The following is a 21,106-nucleotide window of genomic DNA, read 5'->3' on the forward strand; positions in this document are numbered from 1 at the left end:
AGCTCTAATGTTCAGCATCTGTCATTTGGGTGAAGTGTGTTGCAAACACTATAACTTTTGCTTCTTTCCCTGTTACCCACTGATACTATCGAACAAATCTATAATCTAACCTTGGATTGTCTGTGAAGGGGAGATTTGGAAAGTAGAGGGAAAGAAGTCTGTGTGAAGGAGAAACAGGGTGTTATCCAACTGATAGGAATACAAAATTCAACGACAGTGCATATCAAGCATCCCATAGAGTTCCATAGCAAGAGGAACAGCTGACGCAATAAAACTCAATCCAGGATCGGCTGTCTTTCCCTCCGCACATTAATGTTTAACATGGACATCTCTCTCTACTCCACGCGCTCCCCTGCCCCAATAACATCGCTAAACCCAACCCTGATGTCACACAAAACGTGTACCAATAGTAGGTCACATGTAAGCAGCAACACTTCCGGCTGCCGGAACGTGGTCCAATAGGAAACGCAGCTCTTCTTTGATTGGCAAGAGAGGACGTACAGGTGACGTTCCGCTGTCCGGACGCCAATCAGGAGGCGCCGCGTTCCGCCCAGTGTGCGAGACGCCGGGTCTTGGGGAAAAGTAAGAGGATTTTGCGGCTGAGAGCACGCGTTGTTTCTCAGGAGCTACTCAGGAAGGAAGATCACGGGGAGTGGTGCGTGCTGGGGGCCGCAGGAGGAAGAACGCGGGCGGGGTGTGCGGAGGGTCGTGACCCGGAATCTCAGCCCGAGTGCAAGCAGCACTGCCGGCATAAACTGCATCCGCTGAGGAGGTGACGGTGGTGGTGTCTGCTGGGCCCAGGTGAGGGTGGCTAAAGGCTGGGGAGCAGCAGTGATGTAGGTATCCCTTGAAGACTCCGCAGGCTGCGCCTTCACCAAGTCAGTTCTACCGCCATCCTCTGTCCCGGGGCGTTCGTAATAACGTAGAGCTGGCTTGGCGAAAGTGCTGCCCACGGAGTCTCAACGGGAACGGGAAAAAAAAAAACCCCCAACTCCAAGGTGAGGTATATGCGCAGTCAGCAGCTTGTTAGGTTGGAGGGGAAGGCCGTTCCACTAGGCCTAGTAGTGGGAGATGAGAGTTCAATACCTGATGCGTGGTTTTGTTCCATAGCGGCTCTTCCGCTGTATCCACCTCACATCCGTACTCCGCAACTAATCATAGTTTCCGGTCATGATCCCGCGTTCTGAAGTTTTGGGTTTTTTTTTTCTAACAAACCGCTAGTCTCTTGTGGCTTATTTATATTCATTAAGTTTAAATGTGTTATCAGTGCGATGTGTGTTTGTGTCCAAGGTTGGCGACAAACTAAGGAGAAATGAGGCATAAACTGGAGATGGAGTGCTTCATTAGGATAAGCATAATAGCATGAAGGAAACCAAATGTTGTTTGAAATTTGATACCATTACTTAAGTTTTCTAATGTTTAACCATTTTTTGCGGTGTAATATCCTGTTTGAGGTATTTAAACAGTGTTATCTATAGTGTTATGCAAAAGTCTTCATGCTCTTGTACATTTGCATTCTATGATCTACAAAAATACAAATCAAAATGCATTAAAGTTTATTTTACTGATCTACACAACATACCCTACATTTTCATTGTGAAAGAATTATAGAACTATTACAAAAGTAAACCCATAAGATAGAGCCCACCTGTCTACAGTCATAGTAGTTGAGCTGATTAGTACTCCTGCCTATAAAGAATCAAACTGTTTTCTGTTGTATGAAGTGATTTTGAAGTAAAGGTCAAAACATATCAAAGAGCTGTGAAAGAATGCCAAGATATTTATTCAAAGATACAGATTGGGGAAGGCTTATAGGAAAAATTCAGTGTATTTGAATATCCTTTGGGGCATTGTGAGGTCCATCATTGTAAAGTGGAAAACAGTTTGGCACTAGCAAGACACTCAGCAGTTGGGCCATCCCGCCAAAGTCAGACTGAGGCCCAAGATTACTTTAAAAGAACTACAGAGGCTTCTGGCTGAGACTGGGGGAAATGTTGACTGTTCCACAATTTCAAGACTACTTCATAAATGTGTTTCTTCAGTGATGCTGTCTGTTTTTAATCTTGATTTGGGTATTTGTGATGTGGAAGATCAATGTATTTTTATTTTTTTTGTTTTATTGTTGTGTATTGTATAGTATTGTGCACTGTTCCAGTCAGCCTTTGCTGAGTGTACAATATATAAAAGTTGGAAATGTATTTATTTCTTGCTACTCTTCCATAAAGATCATTTAGGAGACACCTGCATGTACAGTGGATCTTTTTTATTAAGGGGTGGTGTAAAACAAACACAGTACATCATCCTGCTACCACCATACCTACGATAAAGCATGATGATGGTAGTATTATGTTGTACCATAGAACTGGGATTGGGGAGAAAATTCACTATTTATTTGTATTTGTCCCAACAATGCTGGCCCTCTAGGAGGCTTACATGAAAAAAAGTACATAGAAACATAACATAAAATGCAATACATACTTAAAACAAAAAACCAGCATCAGCAATGCTTCATATTGCTCATTAATGATAGGAAAAACTTTTTTAATAAAAAGGCTTTCAGATGGGATTTAAAGACTTTGACAATCATATTTAACTCCTGAGGCAGTGAATTGCAGGAGCTGCCACCGAGAATGCTTGCTGTCTGCCAGTCTAGCCTGGCAAACAGATGGTACATCCAAGTGACAGTGATCCTAAGCACAAAGAAAAGCAAGAAGAAATCGAGTGGCCCAGTCAAAGCCTAAACCTGAATCTAATAGAAAATCTGATAAGTCTTGAAGACTTTAGTCCACAGACAATCCTCAGCCAATTTGAAAGAGTTTGAGCCCAAGAAAAATTGATAAAAACTGCACTATCTTGCTATGTAAAGTTGGTAGGCACTTCTAAACCAGCCCCTGGCTGTTGCAAAAGGGGCTTTCACCAGTATTGAGTTAAGGAGTGTGATACTTTTTTTGTTTTTGGACAATTTTTCCATAATTGTTCTTTCATGATAAATGATTGTATAGATAAGTGAAATAAACATTTACTGATGCATTTTGATTTGTATTTTAGAGTCAAAATGTGAAACATGTACAAGTGGTATAAAGTCTTTATTGTATCTCGTTTTTTAATATTTTATTATAGGTGACAAGAGGGTTATTAAATGAGGAATAAATAAACTGGAAGAGAATATTTACAGTATACACCTTTGTTTGATAGTTTTAAATCAGTAGTGCTGCTTGTTTATGGCAGAACTCAATGGAGCTTTTCTATTGTGGTCCTGTTTTAGAATAAAACAGGGTTCCTGATAAATTAACTAGAAATTAAGAAAATGGCAGGTGGTGTCCTGCTCTTTTTGCCTTCTGTGTAATGCTCTGGACCAACCGACTTTGGTCACTTTATGATGGGGAGGGAAAAAACACTGTTGCAGGAAGATAACTGAAAGCCATTTAGCTGTTCTCTTGGCTTCTGATTACCTCAACAGGAATTAGCTGTTTTATTTTTGGCACAGAATCAGAAATAGAGGTCTATAAGAGCTTTAAAGCAGTAACCTAATTCAAAGTATATCTTTAAATGGAAAATTGTAGCCCACCTTTTCTATAAAAGCTCAAGGTAGAGGGCAATCAATTTACAGTATACAGTCATGGCATTAACATTTTTTTTAAATTAGTTTTTGCATGTAAACAAGACTAATCCCTAAGCTTAGGGAGTTTATTAAAACAGGTTTCACTGCTGTTCAGCACTTTGATTTTTGGACAGCTCCAAAGACATTGGTTCCCACATTTAAAATAAATGACACTTTTTTTTTTTTTTTTCCACATTTTTGAAATGAACTAAAGATAAAATGTTACATCATTTGAGCTACCTAGAGCAGAAATACCTCATAACATTTTGTCACATTTGTATTATGTCATTAACAGCTGTTCTTATAAACTATTTCATTTTGTTTAAAATAAATTACTTAAAATGACCTAAAAATGGTTTGCATACAAGATAGTACTACATTTTTTTATTGCAATCCTCAAAATACATGGGGTGTATTTAATATTTGTTAAATCTTTCATATGAAAGTAGTTTCATTCTGTTTGACAAGGGATATTATGAATGTAGAGGTTTTGAATGGGCCCTTCTTCCAAATGTAGCGTCTACAGAAATAGGCAAGGGTTACACAAGACTGTGAAGGTTTAACATGGGTTTTTCAATTGCTTTCTGAAAGGTATTGGGATATCTGTGACTTGGAGGAACACAAGAAAAATGCATCTGCTCTTCTTACTGAGTTGTTTGCTGCTGGTTCTCCTGCCGTCACCAACAGGTATGTGTGTAGTGTAAGCAGATAACATTATTAGACAGCTAAGAAAGCATTTGGATCTGAAATTTTGACAAAGACATTGAGCATAAATCTTAGGATAAGATGCACACTTTGAGCTACATTAAGCAGTTATTGATTACTGGCGGTCAGGGTTCTTAAAACATGCCAAAAGCACAGAAGATGTTTGTTTTCTGTCTCAATATTAATAGCTTGGGTCTAGTGTACAGAAACAAAGTGAGGAAGACTTCTGATAGGTTCATAGCTTCGTAACAGTCTGTAATTCAGTTAGCAATGGCTGTGTTTAATTTCTGAACTTTTGGATGAAGTAATAAATAGAATATATACTTTGTAATAGAACTCCCCCACCCCCCAATGCCAAGAAAAACTCCTAGAAATTTTTCTACTGATCTTCTTCCTCTTGCATAAAGCTTACGTTGCCAGCTTACTACAGCCGGATGATTGATTTATTTGTTGGTTTTTTCGGAACATCATGCCGGTTTACAATGTAACTGTTTAAACAGAAGAGCGAAAATACAAAAAACAGGAGGGGGGAAGGGAGCAGCGGAGGAGAAAGGACAGTAGTAGGCAGGATAGGGAAAGTAGAGAAACTGATAGGAACAACATATTATGAATACATTATAAAATCCAGAGGCAATATATATATATACATGTTAACTAGGGGAGTACAAGACCATGATATTCATGAGAATTGAAAAATACATATTGTTAGAGGAGGGCGACAGGTAAAAGAAGAGAGGGTGGGATACATAAGGGGAGTTGAAAGGGGCGTAAGTTTTATATCAGGAGGGCACAAGGGGGGAGTAGGTGCAACAACTAGGATCCGGGTAGGAGATGACAAGGGGAGGGAGGGGCAAAGGGAGGAGGAATAGGTTATAATTCTTACTTTGATCCACCATCGGACCCCCTCCTGCTAGTGTTCCTACAGGCCCTCCACCTGCTAAGGTCCCTAGGATAGCTCCAGATCAGGGGCCCAAAATCCTGGATGCTCAGGTAGCGAATTTGGTTCGGATGGTTCTGGGGGTGCCTGCCCCTCCGGATCCTGCTATTCTGCCGCCTTAGCTCCCAGACCCTGACCCCGACCCAGATGCGAATATTCTTTCCCAGAATCCTCCGGTGGAAGGGGAAGACCCACGGGTGCTACGCCTTTTTCCAGCGGGAGGAGCCGGATCCGCTCATTCCCTATGTTTTTTTTTAGCTGGGCATAGATGCCCCTCCGGAGGAAAGTATGACTGCCTCGACTTCTGGCAAAGTGGGACCCGGTCCTGGCTGGTCTGAGGGCCTCTCCACGCACTTTCCCTTTTCATCTGATGCTGATGCAGTTACTACGGGAATGGGAAGCTCCGGAAGCCGGTTTACGAGTGGACAGAGCTATGGACAAGCTCTATCCTCTCCCTGATCAGTGTCTAGAGATGCTCAAGGTCCCTAAAGTGGACGCTTCGGTCTCCGCTGTCACAAAGAGAACTACCATTCCGGTAGTGGGAGTGACTGCTTTGAAGGAATATTTTTCTTGTTTGAGTATTTCTTGCTTCCTTCAAAACTGTGATATCCATGTCTTGTCATAAGTTTAAATAGTCTGCTAGCATGAGAATTGTGCCTTGTAAAATAGGCAAAAGCATTCTGCCCAGCATCTTCCTAAGTGTATGCAGCTTTGGGTTCATATATATGAAGATTCCCTGGGGCTTTTGCTGCGCATGTCTATGAGATGGGAAGTAGATAGCAAAATGAGCTTTCTCAGCGACGTGTAAATGGGTAATTTGCCTGACTGCTCAATTTCCTGCTTTGCAGAATCATTAGCTGTCATGTCTGTGGACCTTGGTAGTGAGTGGATGAAGATTGCTATCGTGAAGCCAGGTGTGCCCATGGAGATAGTACTAAACAAGTAAGCCATGCACGACAAACATGAATTGTATATGTTTGCATGTCTGGGGAGGGAAAGCCTCGTTTGAGCTTCAAAAAAAAAAAAAAGGGTTGACATGAAAATCTGAGAGTGGTGTGTTTTTTGTTTTTTAAACAAGGAGAGTTCCAGAAGCGTAATCACATTACCAGGGTAACATAAAAGGTCAGTGGCAGAGGGGCATCATGAGCTCAAATTTTAGAACATCTCCCAAAGCCTAGCTAAATTCTCTGACCACTAGGCTAAGTCATAATCGTCAGTATTTTGTCTAAGGAAACAGTTGTTAGCCACCTCTTACTTCTGGAGTATTATAGAATGGACTTTTCTATTAGTGGGTACTGCCAAGTGACCTGGCTGGCCACTTTCAAACAGGAATTCTGGGCATGATGGACCATTGATCTCATCCAACATGGCACCTTTTTATGTCCTTATTCCATGAGAACATGGATAAGAAATTAATTCTATTCTGAATCTGTCTCTAATGGTTTTTAAACAAGGCACATACATAAATAGGGCAATTGCGCTCTTGTTCTTTGAGAAGATGACTTGGAGGTTTATAAAACTATGTGATAGAGAATTATTTACTTTATCAAATAATATTAGGATTAGGGGGCACTCTCCAAAACTAACAGGCAGCAGATTTAAAACAAATTTGACAGTATCTTTTTTTCAGTCAGCGCACAATTAAGCTATGGAACTTGCTGCCAGAAAATGTTGCTAAGATCAGTTCTATAATTGAGTTTAAAAAAAACGTGATCAAGTTTCTGGAGGACAGCCCATAAATATTAGCTAGATATACTTGGTTTCTCCACCTCTTATTTCTTGGGGGGGGGAACATAAAACAGATTTTCATATTGGGATTTGCCAAGTACTTCCAGGATACCCAGACTGGCCATAGTCAGAGACAGGATGCTGCACTTGAAGCACTGGTCTGACCCAGCGTTGCATTTATGTTCCCTGTACGTACCCAGATCAGTCCAGACTCCTGGGTTTTGCCTCCCTGCCAGTAGATGGGGACGGTTTTACTGACACTGTACATAACCCAGTGTGCCACCTGCAGTACCTTTAGTATTTCTCTGTCTCCAGTAGATGGTGCAAAACCTGCAGTTCTGCAGATAAAAAAAAAAAAAAAGAGCCTTCCTCCCAGGGGGTTGTTAGGTCCTGATGGGACCATCTTCCTTGGTTTGAGGTGGACAAGCTGGGGATTGGTGAACCTTTAGTATGCTTGGTCCTTCGATCCATGGGATGTAAATCTGATGGTCAAGATCCCTCCCCTTCACTGTGAAGCAGTTTGGCAGCCTGTTCCCACTTGCAGCTCTGTGTTACAGCCTAACCCAAGTACTCCTGGGGGAATTCTGCGCTACTGCTGAATGCAGAATTTGCGCAGAATTCGCCTCCCCGCTCAGAATTCTGCGTAAATAGCAGAAGAGACCCCGGCATGCCGCGAATGGAGCGTGTCCCGCGGCTCACGCTCAATTCGCGGCGAAGATGAAGGCCCAGCGTGCGTTTGCGGCACATGGGGGCCTTCCGTTTTTGCCGTGCTCCGTTCACGGCGAAGATGAAGGCCCGGCGCGCCGGTTTTCACCGCGAACTGTGTGCCGGGCCTTCATCTTCACCGCGAACGGAGTGCGTCCCGCGGCATGCCGGTGAGAGAATGTCGGGGGATGCCGGTGAAAGAGAATGTGTGTGAGAAACGGGAGAAAGGGGTGTGGAGGTGGATGAGACCTCTTGGTTGGTAAGAGGGGGAGTGGGGGGGGGGGATGCTTGAGTGTGGGTTTCAGAGAGAGAGAGAGAGAGCCTATATGAGGAGATTGTGAAGGAGTGTGTATGTGTGTGAGATTGGGAGCTAGTGTGTATGAAAAAGGGATCGTGTGTATGTGAGGTTGCTAGCCTGTATGAAGGGATTGTGTATGTGAGACAGAGCCTGTGTGAAGGGCTGCATGAGAGAGAGAGAGACATAGGTAGCCTATGTGAGGATGTATGTATGAAAGAGAGAGGGAGCTTGTGTGGGTGTGTATGCAAGAGAGAGAGCCTTGTATGAGGGGATGTGTGTGCGCCAGAGAGTGAGGGAGCCTGTATGAGGGTGTGTATGTGGAAGGGACACTCTTACAGTGAATTTCTAGGGAAATTCTGCTCAAAATATTTAAAATTCTGCAACTTTAATAACTTTTTTCTGTAATAATTTAAAATTTAATTACTTAGACTGTCATGTAAATTATTTTGCCCAATATAAACTTCGCAGAATTTTTCAGTTTTTGTGCGCAGAATTCCCCCAGGAGTACCCAGGGAAATATTCTTGCCTTTGCTTTGGCAGTAAAGTTTAAAAAAAAAAAAAAAAAAAGTTTTCTGCTTGGGGCAGCTGAGGTATTATTTTTAGGCCGCTTTGTTTTTCTTCTCAGTGGTAGTGCATGCCATGTGGGTGGTTTATGGTAAGGATCCTGGCCACGTGTAACATGGTGCGAGGCTCAGCCTGCTGTGCTTGTGGGTCAGCTTGGTTGCGACTCAGTCGGGCCAGATTGTGTGCTGGCTGTTAGTTGGGCGGGTGAGGAGTCCTCGGAGGAACCTTGCACCATGGCAAAAAAAAAAGCAGGCTCCCATTCAGGGGGATCAGTCGGACCATAGCAGTGAGTCAAAGCTCACGGCTAATGGCACTGAAGAGCTGGCGGCTTCAGCGCGGCAGGCAGAACAGCTTCAGGCGGTAGCTGGGGGAGCAGTAAGATTGCAGCGACAAGTCAGCACACATGGCTAATGGTGCCAAAGAACCGATGAGGGGCAGTGGCGCTCACGTCGCATGCGCGGCTCGGGCACAGTGGGTGTGCGGCCTCTGGGGCGACTCATTTCTGGTGGGGTTGCCTCGGGGCCGATGCCGTGAACTTAAGGAAGCGCCGGGGCAACCGCGGGCTGGTTTCTTGTGAGCACGGAAATGGTGGCCGTTTTGGTAGAGGCAATAGGAGCTTCAGGGGAGATGGGGGAGGGGGGGGAATCCATTCCTATCCTTTCTCTGGCTGCCAGGAGTTCCGCAGGAGCGTGCCTTCGGGCTTCTAAGCCTTTGGGCTTCTCATGCCAGGATGGTAGCAAGGGGACAGCGTTCACACGCCCCACAGCAGGGCACAGGCCCCCCTCCTGTGTTTAAAAAAATAATTAAAAATAAAAAAAAGCCTGGGGGGGGGGGGGGGGGGGGTTGTTTCTAGATTTGGCTTCAAGTCCGCATAGTCCCTTGGCTGAGGGACTGGAGGAGAAGGCTGTAGGGTAATGTGGGACGGATCCGCTGCGGTCTGGTTGCTTGGTGTTCCTTAGGCTTGGGGCATAATTGGCGACGTGCAGCAGCAGGAGATTTCTCTCTATCTGTCCCAGTGAAGATTCCCGTGCGAACCGAAGGACAGTGTGTGGTGTGGGCATTCGGCTTGTTCTGAGATTTCAGATCATACAGGGTTCACACCCTAGGATTCCTGGATGCATAATGTGACAGGTCAGCCAGGGGCATGGAGAGGTCCCGCTGGCTGAAGAGGATGAATTTCTCCATGGCCTTCAAGAGCCAGGGCATAAAGGTTCTCAGGAGTACTCTGACCTGTGGAGAGCTGATACTGTCTTACAGCGGTTTTGTTCTGTAATGGTTGGCGTGTTCCAGTGCTAGCTTTTATTTTTCGTAAGTTAATTAGGTATTAGGGTCTGTTACATTGAGAGATGTCTAGCTTCACATCAGGAGGAGGTTTGGGATCTTGTCCCTGAACATAAAGACTTGGATTTATTTATTTATTTATTTATTTAGATCTTTTCTATACCGACTTTCCAGTAACAGAATTACTGATCAATTCGGTTTACATTTGAACAATAACAACAGTGACAAGTAAATGTCTTACAAGGAACAGGAAAAAAATAACTTGGAAATATTTGCAGCAGTTTTATGCAGAGAGCATGTCTGTGTTGAGTCACAAGCTGCATCAGGTGCGGCAGCAAAAAAAAAAAAAGTTAAAGCGACTCTGGTGTATGGCGCAGACGATTTTGCGGCCTGGTCAGGTCATCTTTTGGGATCAGGATATCTGTGAGGTTGACCAGGAGACTGCTGTGATTGTTCGGCTGGTAGGGGGGAGATGGTCCAATTCACGACTGGGAGCTCTTCTTTTTAAGGGCAGGCTCTTGTACGAGGACAACCTGGAGCATCTGGGAGAGAGTCCAGAGTGCAGATTCATAACTTTTCAGAAGACAGGTCTAAGGGCCTGTTCTTCAGGTCCTCACAGGCAAACCACAGCCAGTGCTCAGTCCTGGTGAGGCACCTCCCTGAGACATCTCGGGTACAGAATCATCCCAGGTACAGTAACGAAAATTAGCAGGTAAGAACCAATTTTCCTTTCCCTGTACATACCCAGATCAGTCCAGACACCTGGGATGTACCTTTAGCTCCCTGAAATTGGGTGGGACCTTGAGAGACCCGCTCGTAGAACACACTCACCAAACATCATGGAAATCGGCGCTCTGACAGCCAAGCGATAATACCTGACGAAAGTGTGTAGCAAACTCCAAATAGCTGCTCTGCCAATCTCCTGCAGCTGCACTTATTGGGACTCTGCTCAAGTGGTTGCTGGCGAACAAGCCTCTAGGTCATCTCAGTGAAATAGGGACAGTCTGCTAGTCGGTTGCCGTCTGAGGGAGTTTAATGCTGCTTTTTGCAAAGAATGGGCTAAAGATACCAAGGGCCAGTGGTTCCTAAAGCTCTTTAAAAAGATGGCTACTCGTTTTTGAATTTGCTCGTCCAGTTCAAGACATTTAGGTGATTTTCACTTGTGCTTCTCTCGCCAAGTGGATTACTGTTCAGGAGGCACACTGGATTGCTTTCGGTGACCCGGGGGCATTGGAGCCTGTTTCCCTGAGAGGAACAATGAACATGTTGATCCATTCGTTTTCATCGTGTTGCAGAAGGAAAGGACTTTTATCGTCCAGCGTGTGGCTCTGATAGTTCCTCTTTTCCAGAGGAGGACTTTGGCCTTTCTGGCTTGGACAATGCCTATAAGGCATTGTCCTTCAACCTGGTGCTTCAACCTGCCTATAAGGCAGGTTGAAGCACCAGCAGTTTTCTGAGGTTTTTAGGGATCATTGTCTGTTTTTCAGCCTTCCTGTTTGGCATCATGCAACTTTGCCAAGGTGAGGACAGTTGGGGTGGCGGCCCTATGTCGGCAGCGTGTGCTGGTGCATTGTGTTTGTGTGATTGCCTGTCTTTGCTCAGCAGAGCCAATCTCTGGCAGTGGGTCAGAACATGCTGAGGCTTTTGAAGTCTTCAGGCTGCATGGTGAATCTAGCAGAGTCATCTCGTTTTCAATCAGTTCTTACCTGCTAATTTTCGTTACTGTAATACCACAGATCAGTCCAGAGAGTCTTCCACTTGTTCTCTTTATACTGCAGAATTGTTGGAGCTCTTCAATATTACTCAAGTTATGTTGGAAACAATTTTTCTAGTTTGGGCAACCTCTTCCTCCTCCTTGTCGGGAGGGAAAGGTTTCGTTTAGGTTTTATGTGGTGATACTTTATCTTAGCGTGGGTACAGGTCAATACTGAGGGACTGCAGGTGGCACACTGGGTTATGTACAGTGTCGGAGAAACTTTGTGTCTCCATCTGCTGGCAGGGAGGTAAAACCCAGGAGCCTGGACTGATCTGTGGTACCTGCTAATTTTCGTTCCTGAGGTAAGAACCAATTTTCCTTTCTTATCCTGGGTGTGTGTTTCCCGAAAGTGTGTGGGCAGCTGTCTCACTGTACAAACCCCATGTCTCCTCCTTTTCAGGGAGTCGAGGAGGAAAACGCCAGTCATCGTGGCCCTGAAGGAAAACGAACGACTCTTCGGGGACAATGCCATTGGAATGGTGAGATTCTGAGCACCGGCGTTAGCAGCGCAGATCCGAAGGCTAAAGCTTTGTCTTGCTTGTGTGCACCCTATTGAGGTCTCCTCGTTTATTTTCTGTTTTGTCTTTTTTTTTTTTTTTTAAACAATCACTGTACCCTTTATCAGTGCACTTGGGTAAAAAGAAAAAGCATATAGTTTCTCAAATCCATTCACTTCTGCAGTTATACAGTCCTACAACTGAAATAGGCAATAAAAATATTAGCACGTTTTGCGGCTATTCATAGACCAGCATGCTCCAATCGTGTAATCCATGAGACTCGCCTCATGATGTGAAGGAGGAGATTCTCTCTGGGCATTAGTTTTTCCTTTGTTCTGGTTCTGCTGTGAAACATTTGTCCACTCCAGAGATACAATGGTGTTCTCAATATCATATAGCAAAGTTTTTGTTACATTTTGTGTCCTCTATAGATTTTTATAGCATTTACTTTCTGTCACTGGGGTATCTTCCACCTTGACAGGCAATGAAGAATCCAAAGATAGCACTGCGGTACTTCCAGGACCTGTTGGGTAAGCGCATGGATAACCCACATGTAGCTAAATATCTCAAAAGGTTTCCAGAGCATGTACTGGCGAAGGACGAACGCAGAGGAACTGTGCTGTTCAAACTGTCCAAGTGAGTTACTCAGCTGTGCCTCTGAGACTGTTGGGTGAAGCAATGTGATATATAGGGTAGGGTGGGCTGTGCCACTGAAACATTGCGTTACTAGCATGAACATGGAAGTGAAGCAGACGAGAATATAGGGTAACTTGTAGAACTGCAAGACATGTTGGGTGAACAGTTGTTTGTCAGACTCAGTTGGATTAGTTGAAGGAGAGGCTGGCTGCTGGTTTGGGGTGTCTGGGTTACAGGTTGGGGCTGATCCTCTGTTTGCCTCACCAGTGAGCTGCAGTATTCTCCAGAGGAGCTGCTTGGGATGGTACTCAACTACTCCAAGTCCCTGGCTGAGGAGTTTGCAGGTGAGTACACTGGATTTAGTTTTTCAGACATGGTCTCTTAGGTTTTGCCTCTTAAGGCCTCTTTTTTTCTAATGACTAATGCACATATTTTCTTGAATCCTTAGTTTTGTAAAACAGTTTGTCATTTGGCTAGATTTGAATTAGAGAAACTGTCAGTTTAATTTTAAGTGTAAAGATAAAATGATGGTAGTATTGGAGGATGGTTTTCTTTCCATGAGACAGGCCAAAAAAAACCTCTGTAAGGTATAACTCTTAGAATACATTTTGGGCTTGATTTTCAAAGGGATTTGCATGCATAAAATTCCATTTTAACTTTTTACTCACAGGCTTTAGCCTGAACTTACAAAGTGGACTTACATCTGCTTTGAAAACTCACGGGTTGTCCCAGTACATGCATAGAAGGTTAATGTGCTCTTGAGTAGGTGAAACTTTGAGAGAACATTTACGTGTGTACTTTCAAAAAGCAAAAGTGCATGCATAAATGCTTTCCTCACCTCAACTCTGCACCCCATAAGAACATAAGTTCCCTGTACGTACCAGGACTGCTGGGTTATGCCTCCCTTCCCTGCCCCACCCCCACTCGACGAGGGAGCGGCGGCCATTTTGCCCGCACCAAGCTCAGACGTCGATGCAGCATCTGAGGGAGAGGATGGCCCTCCTTCCTGTCCGCCTGCCTTAAGCCCTCAGTGTGATTTCTCGGCAAATTTGGACCCTCCTTCCTCTCTGCCTCCGGGGGGGGGGGGGGGGGAGCCTTAAAGAGGCCACCTCCATTTTCTTCAAAATTTATTCTATTAATGCACAAAGCCTATTTAGAGGCTGAGACGGATTGGGAGGACTCCCCTTCCCCTTCCCCCTCCCTAAGCGTTCCAAGCCCGCACCGGATCAGGGGAAGGCAGGGGCTAGTCTTCCATGTCTGGCAGTGGAACCTGATTTTCCCGAGTCTGTGGGTCCCTCCCAGGACACCGGCGCCCTGGATATGGGTGGGGATGTGGACACATGTGCAGGTGGAAGGGGATGATCCTCAGCTCCTTCACTTATTCAGCAAGGACGAGCTGGATCCTTTGATTCCACATGTGTTGCGGGAATTGGAGATTCCGGCTCCACAACCTGAGGCGGATTCCTCTCCTGGAGATTCTGTGTTAGCGGGACTTGGAGGTCAACCGCAAACCTTCCCATTCCACCCTAAGTTATTTCAAATTGTCTCCAGGGAATGAGATTTTCCAGAGGCTTCATTAAGGGTCAGCAAGGCTATGGAGAAGCTATACACCCTGTCGAGTGAATCCTTAAACCTACTCAAGCTTCCCAAGGTAGACGCGTTCACGGCTGTAATTAAGCATACCACCATTCCTGTGACTGGCGGAACGGCGCTTAAGGATCTTCAGGATCGGAAGTTGGAGGTTTTACTGAAGCGCATTTTTGAGGTTTCTACGCTCGGTGTCCGGGCTGCAGTCTGTAGTAGTCTCATGCAGAGGGCTACTCTCTGGGTTCAGCAGTTGCTTACGGCCCAGGAGCTCCCCCCGGAGGAGGCAGAACAGGCCAACCGCATGGAATCTACGGTCGCCTACACAGCAGACGCCTTATATGATCTTCTATGGACTTCTGCACGCGCTATGTCATCCGTTTCCGCAAGGCGGCTCTTATGGCTCCGTAACTGGTCGGCAGATGCCTCCTCCAAATCCCAGTTGGGTTCCTTTCCCTTTAAGGGAAAATTGCTTTTTGGGGATGAGCTAGAACAGCTTATTAAGGACTTGGGGGACAACAGTTTATAAGCTTCCTGAGGACAAGCCCAGACAGTTTTGCCCGTCAGGCGCATTCAGGGGCCGTTTCCGTGGTCAGCGCCGTTTTCATGCGGGGAGGGGGTTCTTCCTTCGCATAGCGACAATCGGCATCCCGTTTGCAGGCGTGGGCACATTCCTTTCGAGGCAGAAGGCCTCAATGTTCGGGGGCCCCTCAGTTTTACCCCCCAACAAGACTTCACAATGAAGGGGCGCCGGCCCATTCCTCCGTCCCACAGATTGGGGGGCAGTTGTCCCTGTTTCGGGAGGAATGGGTCAAGATAACATCGGACCAGTGGGTTCTCGACATAAGTCACGGTTATGCTTTGGATTTTGCTTGGCCGCTCCGCGATCTGTTTCTAGTGTCACCTTGCGGTCCCCCGGCCAAGCAACAGGTGATTGCTCAGACGCTGTCTTGGTTGCAGGCACTAGGAGCTGTGGTTCCAGTCCCATCAGCCGAGTGCCAGACCGGTCGTTATTCTATTTACTTCGTGGTTCCCAAGAAGGAAGGCATGTTCCGCCCCATCCTGGACCTGAGGCAGGTCAACTGGGCCTTGCGTGTTTCGGATGGAGACGCTGAGGTCTGTCATTGCGGCCGTCCACAAGGGCGAGTTTTTGGCCTCTTTAGATCTAACGGAGGCTTACCTACACATAGGAATTCAGGCACGCCATCAGAGGTTTCTCCGGTTCATGATCCTAGGAAAGCATTACCAGTTCTGTGCCCTGGCCTCTGGTTTGGCGACGGCCCCCAGAGTATTCACCAAGGTGATGGTGGTAGTTGCAGCTTCCCTCCGGCGCCAAGGGATTTTAGTTCATCCATATCTGGACGATTGGCTGATCCGAGCAAAGTCGGAAGCACTTTGCAAGGCAGGTGTGCAGTTGGTATTGGAACGGCTGCGGTTGTTGGGATGGATAGTCAATTTAGACATATTGTCATATTCCTGTTGTCTTCTCTTAACAGTTTTCAGCATGTTATTGGTTTAAAAAAAAAAAGTTTTCTGGTATTTTTAGAGTGTATTTACTTGCTCTAGTCATTGGTTCATTGTAAAAAAAAACCCAAAAAAACCTCAGGATGAGATGTTTCATTCATCATGGGCTGAAAGCCAATGTGTTTCACCCCAGGAGGGATCGCAGGTGGCACACCAGTATATCTGGGGGGGTGCTTTTCAGCTTTTCTCTCTCTCCATCTGCTAGAAGGGAGGCATAATCCAGCAGTCTGGACTGATCCTTGGTACTACAGGAACAAAAATTATCAGGTAAGAAACTAATTTTCCTATATGCCATACTGGGTCAGGCCAAGGGTCCATCAAGCTCAGTATCTTGTTTTCAACCGTGGCCAATCCAAGTTGCAAGTACTCAAAAATTCCCTATATATACCCTCAATCCAGACTCCTGGGATTTGCCTCCCTGCCAGCAGATGGAGACAGTTTTCTCCTCTAGGAACCTATCCAAACCTTTTTTAAACCCAGTTATACTAACTGCTGTAACCACATCCTCTGGCAATGAATTCCAGAGATTAACTATGCACTGAGTGAAAAAGAATTCTTTGATTTGTTTAAACAAGTTACTTGCTAATTTCATAGATTGCCCCCTAGTCCTTCTATTATCTGAGAGTGAATAACTTATTTTCAATAAGCTGTTCAAGTTCTTTCATGATTTTGTATCCCCCCTCATTCGTCTCTTCTCCAAACTGAACAGCCTAACCTCTCTATCCTTTCCTCATAGGGGAGCAGTTTCGTGCCCCTTACCTTTTTGATTGCCCTTCTTTACTCTATCCAGTGCAACTGTTTGTTTTTTGTTTTTTTTTTAAATGATGTGACCAGAAATGCACATAGTATTAAAGATGCTGTCTCACGATGGAGCAATTTATAGAGTCATTGTGATGTCCACCGTTTTATTTGCCATTCCCTTCCTAAAAATTCCCAACATTGTTTGCTTTTTTGACTGCCACAGCACACTGAACTGACTATTTCAATTCCACTATAACATCTGGATTTATTTCCTGGGTGATAGGTTCTATCTTAGGAGTTAACATTGTGTAACTGCAGCAAGAGTTATTTTTCCCTACATGCATCACCCGGCACTTGTCCACATTAAATTTCATCTGCCATTTGGAAGCCCAATCTTCCACTCATAAGGTCCTCCTGCCGTTTATCACAATCCACTTGAGATTTAACTACTCTGAATAATTTTATGTCATCCACAAATTTGATCACCTCTCTAGTCTTACCCTTTTCCAGATCATTTATAAATATATTAAAAAGCACTGGGCCAAGTACAGATCCCTTAGGCACTCCACTGTTTACCTTTTTCCACTGTGAAAACAGACTATTTAATCCTACTCTGTTTCCTGTCTCTTAACCAGCTTGCAATCCATAAAAGGACATTGCATCTTAACCCATGACTTTTTAGTTTTCTTAGAAGCCTCTCATAAGGGACTTTGTTCAGCATCTTCTGAAAATCCAAATATACCACATCTACCGGTTCACCTTTGTCCACATGTTTATTCATCCCTTCAAAAAAAATGTAGATTTGTGAGGCAAGACTTCCCTTGGGTAAATCTATGCTGGCTGTCTCAATAAACCATATCTATCTAAATGTTTTGTGATATTATTCTTTATAACAGTTTCCACGATTTTTCCTGCTAAGGATGCTTCTTGCAAGTGTGGATTAAAGTATGCACAAAATGACACATACTTTTACATGAGCAAATCCCTAATTGATTTTCAAAATACCACTTACATATAAAGCAGGGTTCTTTATCGTGGACGAGTGCTAGGTGTGTGCTGTTTTTGTGCTTTTGCAGAACAGCCTGTGAAGGATGCTGTGATCACTGTGCCGGTGTATTTTAACCAGGCAGAGAGGCGGGCTGTGATGCAGGCAGCACATTTAGCCGGCCTGAAGGTCCTACAGCTCATCAATGACAACACTGCAGTGGCTCTGAATTACGGTGTCTTCCGGAGGAAGGACATTAATGCTACGGCTCAGGTGCACACAGCCAGAATGGGGGCTAGAGAGACTTTTAGGTGTGCTAGGAGTAAATCAGGGAGGTGATGTATGCTTTATCCTTTTATAGCAGCAATATGGTTGTGAAGTACTAGAGTTCAGTGCCTGGTTACATGAATGCCCTTTTGGTTTATGAAGTTTATCTATATAACTTTGCCATACAGATAGTGTACATAAGTTTAACCTGTTTTAATAGGGAAAAAGAATAATCGTGATTGCAGTATTCATAAAGCAAGCTGCTTTTTGTTACAGATCCATAGATTTGTAAATGATGCACAGTGACATCTGAATTCTTTCAGCTATAAAAATAATTTGCATAGGTGTTAGACTCATAGGCTAGCAGTCAGTACTTTGCTGCCAACTAGGCTTACCTTAAGTCCCAATTCCAGCTTCTGCTCTGGTTCCATGCTGATTTGTTAATTTGCAAATTTTATCTACTTAGAATATTATGTTCTATGATATGGGAGCTGGAAGTACCACCTGCACTATTGTGACATACAACACTGTGAAAACCAAGGATTCTGGGACGCAGCCCCAGCTTCAGATCAGGGGAGTTGGGTAAGGAGACTCTTCTGAACTCCGAACAAGTGTCTGTCTGTCTTATTGCTGAAGTGCCGGCTGTCTTCATACTCTCCAATCTCACTATCTGACATTGTTAGGTTTGATCGCACACTCGGAGGGCTGGAGATGGAGCTTCGGCTGAGGGATCACCTGGCCAAGCTCTTCAATGAGCAGAAGAAATCTAAGAAAGATGTTCGAAGAAACCTTCGTGCAATGGCCAAACTTCTGAAAGAGGCAAATCGTGTGAAAACCATCCTTAGTGCCAATGTGGATCACATGGCCCAGGTACTGCAGTGCAGAGCCCTGCTGTGCTAGTTCACAGCTTTGGGAGAGGGAAAGCATCAACAATTTGTCATGGGGATGATTTTCAGCCTGTCCACACTGGGACACTTTTTTATCTGCAGCTTTGTACCCGTTTCAAAGGGAATGCACGTGTACTTTTTTCGCTTTTTGAAAATTGTTGCAAGGACGACATGCAAGGTCAGTTGCACCTGCTTTTCATCTACATAGGTTTTTCTGGAAAAATATATCATTTTTATGTATGCATTTTATTGTAAACCACCCCAAACCTTGGAGGGTGCGGTATATAAGTGCTTTTAAATAAAAATAAATATATGTATAGAATGTGAAAATGCTATCTACACATGTACTTTTCCTCCTGACCTGCACAGACTTTTTTAGCCACATTAAGGAAGGCTAATTTTCATTGCCAATTAATGTGAGTAAAATACTTTTTTACCTGCATAAATTCAAAAATTGCCCTCTGTAGGACTAAACATTGCAGTAATAAATTTTAACATACATGATGTGCAGTAATGAACATCAGGCTAGATCTCCTTGAGGTAAGATGTATGGGCCATCATGTAGAAAAGATGTTCAGGATCAGCTTTTCTGACTTTGGGTGTTCCCTGCTGTCTTCCTTGGGCAGATTGAAGGTCTGATGGACGACATTGACTTCAAAGCCAAGGTATCGAGGCAGGAGCTGGAGGATATGTGTCTGGACCTGTTTGCACGTGTTTCTGGCCCAGTGCAGGAGGCTCTAAGAATTGCTGAGATGAACCTGGTGAGTTAGGATGTGCTTCTGGCTTACCTGGAGAAAAGGGATTAGAGAAGTGTGTGGAGGATAAGTCAATCGAAGACTATCAGGTCTATCAAAAGGAAGTCTGTAAGAACAGAGCGCACATGTGGAGTGTCATCTCATTCCAGTGACTGTTGAAAACTGAAATGATAAACAAGAGTTTCCTGTATGTACCCAGATCAGTCCAGATGCCTGGGTTTATGCATCCCTGCCAGCAGATGGAGACAGAGAAAAGCTTCACTGACACTGCTTCATAAACCCCAGTGCCATGTGCAGTTCCTCAATATTTTCTTTGTCTCCAGCAGATGGCACAGGGTGCTGAACCTGCAGTTCATCGATTTTCTTTTAAGTCTTCCTTCCGGGGGTTCTTTATTTTTTCTCATTAGGATTACTTGTGGGTCAAAACTTCCATGTAAGCATCCACTGCCTGTCCTTATTGGAGACAGCATGCTGGGTTAAATGTGCCACCAGTCTGCCTGAGTATGGCAGTTCATATGCAGAACACTCAAAATGTATAGGTATGTGCTCCCATCATAATGCAACTTTATTGTTCTCATAGGATGAGATTGATCAGGTGATCCTCGTGGGAGGGGCTACACGAGTCCCCAGAGTACAGGAGGCTTTACTAAAGACTGTTGGAAAGTAAGTTTTAATCAGAATAGCACACCCTCCTTTTTATTTTTATTTTTTCCCTTCTTCCCTCAGAGGATTGTCCACCCACTCTTTTCAGCTTCCCACTCTCTCCACCAGAAAGATGTTTCTTGAATACAGGCAATGGAAGCAAGGGATCTCTTCAGATGTAGCAAAATCTTCTTCCTTTTAATGTCTCTCCCAAAATTATATCCCCCCCCCCCAAAGCCTATATAAAACTCAATAGCACAGTAGGAGGCCCCCAGCCTAGCCTCCCACAGAAATCCTTGAGGAAAACCCAGAGGAGAAAAGAACATAGAAACCCCCTATGTTGGGAAACACCCACCAGCAGCCACTCCCTATAGACATGAAAAGAGCAAGAAAAGAGTTGGTCAAAAAAAATAACTGTACAGCTTCCCCAAAAGAGTCCAGTCTCCTCCCTACAGTATCTCCCACTCTATATTGGAAAGTAAGTTTTAATGGTACATTGCTGTCTCTTTTTTTGTAGCTGAATGATGTAGAAGACTTATCCTGTAGGTGATATTGAAACTAATATTCTGTTGGTGTTTCGCTTTCTCTCCCCTCCACATTTTGAAGGGAAGAGCTGGGGAAGAACATCAATGCTGATGAGGCGGCTGCAATGGGTGCAGTGTACCAGGCAGCTGCACTCAGCAAAGCCTTCAAGGTGAAACCTTTCATTGTGAGGGATGCAGCACTCTTTCCCATCCAGGTGAGATCCTAGCACTTCTAGAATGGTGGGGACATTAAGATCACAAAATAGCAAGGAATTGAATACTGACGTTAGATGTAGGGTTGGTAAATCTATCCTCTTAAAGAGGTATGGGGAAGCAGCAAAACGTAAAATATATATTTAGGTCTGGAGATTCTGCTCTGGTTGTGTCTGGCACCCGAGTATTTGTGACACAGTACAAAAGTAATGACCGTATGTAAATTCCTCTGAATAATAAGAGTAGGGGGCTTCTCCCACATGCCCTGACTCCAAC

At 44.5% G+C, this 21,106-nt stretch overlaps 1 protein-coding gene across 4 annotated transcripts in view; it reads left to right on the forward strand.

Annotated features, from left to right (window-relative positions):
* The first annotated feature begins 477 nt into the window (after positions 1-477).
* HYOU1 (hypoxia up-regulated 1) overlaps positions 478-21,106 on the forward strand; it is a 68,724-nt gene continuing 48,095 nt past the window's right edge. For 2 of the 4 annotated variants that reach the window (XR_003852089.1, XM_029572366.1), the window contains exons 1-12: positions 525-801; positions 4,193-4,288; positions 6,092-6,185; positions 11,976-12,054; positions 12,554-12,708; positions 12,976-13,052; positions 17,634-17,815; positions 18,276-18,391; positions 18,493-18,679; positions 19,323-19,457; positions 20,032-20,114; positions 20,700-20,832. Coding sequence is in view for 3 of the 4 variants with exons in the window: in XM_029572366.1 (XP_029428226.1) it covers positions 4,231-4,288; positions 6,092-6,185; positions 11,976-12,054; positions 12,554-12,708; positions 12,976-13,052; positions 17,634-17,815; positions 18,276-18,391; positions 18,493-18,679; positions 19,323-19,457; positions 20,032-20,114; positions 20,700-20,832 (1,299 nt within the window). In the remaining variant the exon portion in view is untranslated. Of the gene's footprint in view, positions 802-4,192; positions 4,289-6,091; positions 6,186-11,975; positions 12,055-12,553; positions 12,709-12,975; positions 13,053-17,633; positions 17,816-18,275; positions 18,392-18,492; positions 18,680-19,322; positions 19,458-20,031; positions 20,115-20,699; positions 20,833-21,106 lie in introns of all 4 variants that reach the window. The other 2 variants (XM_029572368.1, XM_029572367.1) reach the window with 2 other exon arrangements.

The sequence above is a fragment of the Rhinatrema bivittatum genome, chromosome 12 (assembly GCF_901001135.1).
Source record: "Rhinatrema bivittatum chromosome 12, aRhiBiv1.1, whole genome shotgun sequence".
Lineage (NCBI taxonomy): Eukaryota > Metazoa > Chordata > Amphibia > Gymnophiona > Rhinatrematidae > Rhinatrema > Rhinatrema bivittatum.